Here is a 4088-nt window from a genome sequence, read left to right on the forward strand (position 1 = left end):
CATGCACAAAGCGGGACCACCGGCGATCGTATGTTGTAGGAGGACTTCATCTTGGGTCGTCCTGAGATGAAACCGCCAGAAGCTTGTGCAAAAGCGTTAGCCCAGAAATATTGAGCAGGCATTTCGATCGAGAAACCGCCAAGATCGCGAGTACATGCTGAACACCCGCAAGCAGCTTGCCGCATCACCAACTTTGCTGACTGGTTAGTGTCGTGAACAGGACATTCCATCGCCGTAGAACTGACTTCAACGCCACCGAGGACAGTATCAGTGAACAGTACTGATCGGGACAGCCCTCAAGCCTAGCCAGTATGTGCACTAGCGTCAGCAGAGTGTCCAAACCATGTGTTGAAGCTAGACCTCGTGAACAATCTGTTTAGCAGATGTGGCTTAATGGTGAGAATAGTGTTCAAATAGATTTAGAGTTGATGATGTGTTTAAACTGATAAAGTGTTGATGCGTTAATGTGGTGACATAGCCATTCAATTGTATAGCGGTATTATATAATCTTTGTCCATGGAATGCATCTTTCGGATAATTTCGGACTGTATGCGGAATTCATATCTGCAAGCAGGCTGCATTATTAGTTTATTTTTCATCTAAAATGGGGTATGTTGTATTGATCATAATTAATCTAGTTTTGGTCAACAAGTTATAGCACTGGCATGTGCTGCCACCCTAATGGAGCGTTGAGGGAACTAAGATAAACATGGCTGGTTTCTGTTAACTTCAAGGCTTTTGTCCTCGCATTATTCTGTGTCTAATTAACGCCCACAAGCTGAAACCTCCTGGAACTCAACACTAAACATACTTCATATCAAAATATAAACATAATACTAAACAACCTAAAACTACCTCGGGTACATATCTGTAGTACCTGATACGACAACGACTCCATCTGCACTACTGACTAGCTTGAGCAGATCAAGGATAGTTTGTGACCCACGCAATATATGTTTTCGCATGTGCTACACTAATTTGGGGTACTAAACTACGCTTGGGCTGCCTGAGCCAGTACTACTCATTATTGAGTGTACGTGATTACTACAATCTGCTTGTAACCTCGTGAGGATTAGTCTTTAAAGTGCAATTGCGATTATACCGAAGATGGAGAGAGACGATCGAAGTTGATAAATCCCGCACACCAATTAAATTCACCTTTATACAAAGATATGACAGAGGGCAAACACATAGCATATACATATAAGCAATGTAATACACATGAAATGTTTCATATATATCAATTTCTATGTAAATTCCTTATTACCATCTTCAGGAAGAGGTGATGTGTCCAATACCATCCCCTCCAGCAACCAGCCGTACACGACGCTCTACACATGAAGATGAAGCAACGAAGTACCAAGTTGATGATGAGGACAGTGATGACAATGGCTGTGAGCAGTTGCTCGGTGGAGTAAAACTAGGCGCTTACGAAGCCCTGATACAGAAGAACATCAACGACAAAATGAATGTCCTGCGTAAGCTAGGAATAACAGATGTAGGTTCATCCATTCAAAAACTACATGACTTAAAGTTCTACTAACATAAAACGTTGTTTTATTGTATCCCCCGCGACGAAGTCGGCGGGTATACTATGATTTCATGTCTGTCCAGCCGCCGCCGCAGATACTTTCCCTTCCGCTCTATAACTCGACCCCTAATTGACCTAGCGTCACCAAACATAGTCTACTTACACATCTTGGGGAGAAGGTGCGCCGCGTACCAAAACCAGGTCACTACGACCTTTATTTGACCTTGATCATATTTCCCTTCCAGTGCTCGAAATAAGAGAAAAAATGTCAATCAAATCGTGTTGTCCGCAACAATTTTTGGTTGTCCCAAAAAATATCCCCAAATCTCCTATTTTCAATCACATAATAATATGATCAGAAAACACCCAAAAACAGTGGCGTAGCCAGGAATTTTTAACAAGGGGGCCAAAAACAGCGAACTGCGTAAAATAGTGGATGACTTAATATTTTACTGGCTCCTCCACCTCCCTCTCCACACCCTACGGCTCCTCTACCTCTCAGTTCTGCAATCTTTGTTTTGGGCGCCATGTGAAAAGGCGACATTTTTGTTCATTGTTCTCTGCTCCCAAGATATGTAATTGTTCAGTGGCTGGAATATAAACTAACTTTTAGGTGCAGGAAGGAAGGAAATATTTACTACCAAAAAAGGTACCAAAACCTCAACAATTTGGTCTGAAACCAAAGAAATTGAGGTACATTATATGTTCTTATATTTGCTATCTTATTTTAAATGTTTATCTATATGCTGATTTTTTATATACTAATATAGGCTAACATTTGTGATAAAATATTTAGAATAGTGTTTGATTTCATAATTGTAGTATTGCATATAAATGTAATTTTAAAAATAGGATTTAAATTATTTATATTACTACTATACCGGTATATAATTAACTTTGAATAGGACTACTACTCTATATATATCCCCATATACCTATATATATAATTATATATTGTATTTGTTAACAGGATCCATCTTCTGTCTCAGTGTCTGTATAAGTTCAGATAAGAATTTGTTTATCAACATCACATGGCTGAATTGTTCATTCATGTACAAAGCCATATTACCTTTAAATTCGTAGCAACACTTTTATGATTTCTATTTATATTCATAAAGTTACTGGAGTCTGGTGAGCAGAGCCATTATATGTGCAATTATCAATTCTTTTAAAAATAATATATCCATGATCTGTCATGTGAGTAAAATAAGTGTGTACAGGGAAACAATTTCCAGCAAAAATTTGCAATAGCAATGTGCTATACAAAAATAAATTTTGATGCAATCTGGATAATTTATATATAGCAATTTTTTTCAGACAATACAGTTGCAATTTATACACACGGCCAGTTGCATGCTTGGCGTTTATCGTGTCTGCCTGCTGAACAGGCACCAGTAGCTTAGACTAGGACAAACTAGCGATTCTGCACGGCTGACCCGGCGCGTTTAAACAGCGTGGGCAGTTTGGCACTCGTGGCGCTCGCCAGAATGTCGAGTGAAAATAATATCGGGCCGGCGCGATGTGAAAGCGCATAAGTGACTCGCCAGTGTGAGGAATTAATAATTGTCTAGAACTTAATCAAAGTGTTGGTTCCTTACGTCATTATCAATTTATCGATTGTGCAAGGGCGTGATATCTGACTCCTCGGACCCGCAATCCTCATTTTATATTATCAGAAGGGATCGCGTAAGAAGCAGGCCGACGAGAGCGGCTGCAGCCGCAGCCACAGCGTGGCTGGATATCGTTGCCTGGGGGCGGGCTTATGATTTGATGTTTTAGGGGGGAGGGGGGAGTGCTGATTGTTAAAAGTCTCGTTGGCGTGGTGGTTAACAAATCAATTAATCGGCCGTACACGTGGCATTCATTGCGCCGGCAAAGCAGCCCATGAGATAAAGTAAAATTGTAAACTGTAATGTTCCGTTTATCTCGCATGGGCTGGACATCGACAACTGCGAGTTCATAAACATATGACCGTAGCAAATGGCTGGAAATACATCGCGATTGCGACTGCGACTACGGGAAAATTATTCCCTTGGTGTAATTTTAATACAGGAAGATGTATAATTAAATCTAACTAATATTTGTAAAAACTAATTAAAATAATGTTAATTAACAATAATTGTTTGATACTGAAATATTCTGATTTTTTATATCAATATAATTATTCAAATTACCATGCACTGCACACAGAATATAATCTGAAATGCTGATATTAGTATGTATTATTAATTATTAATTATTATTAATATTATGTTTGCTGTACAGGCCAAAATCACCTGTTATACGAAGAACAAGCTTGCGCATAGCTGGAATGAACCCAGTGGGGGAAAAGCTGCCTGATAGACCAGGATGGAGCCCTAATTACCAACTGAATGAACCGTTGGTCGATGAACATGTAAGTCATTTGCATAAGCAGGGTGCGAAATTAACGGAAGTCCGGAGTCAATACCCTGGATTTGTCACTGCCGGACTTCCTGATTTGACTATGCCAGGAGTCCGTGTGATCCTGAAAAATTTGCAGTATACTAACTAGTTCGCGTTCAGAGCAGGCTCGCCG

General features: G+C 39.9%; 1 protein-coding gene across 1 annotated transcript in view; it reads left to right on the plus strand.

Annotated features, from left to right (window-relative positions):
- Nucleotides 1-1276: 1276 nt before the first annotated feature.
- Nucleotides 1277-4088, plus strand: part of LOC106815004 (WD repeat-containing protein 76-like) — a gene marked incomplete at its 5' end in the record, with an annotated part of 8495 nt that continues 5683 nt past the window's right edge. Inside the window, 3 exons of the mRNA XM_014819410.1 lie at nucleotides 1277-1498; nucleotides 2145-2224; nucleotides 3797-3926. Of these exons, the coding sequence (XP_014674896.1) occupies nucleotides 1277-1498; nucleotides 2145-2224; nucleotides 3797-3926 (432 nt within the window). The remainder of the gene's footprint in view (nucleotides 1499-2144; nucleotides 2225-3796; nucleotides 3927-4088) is intronic.

This window comes from Priapulus caudatus, unplaced genomic scaffold (genome assembly GCF_000485595.1).
Source record: "Priapulus caudatus unplaced genomic scaffold, Priapulus_caudatus-5.0.1 Scaffold28, whole genome shotgun sequence".
NCBI classification, from domain to species: Eukaryota; Metazoa; Priapulida; class Priapulimorpha; order Priapulimorphida; family Priapulidae; genus Priapulus; species Priapulus caudatus.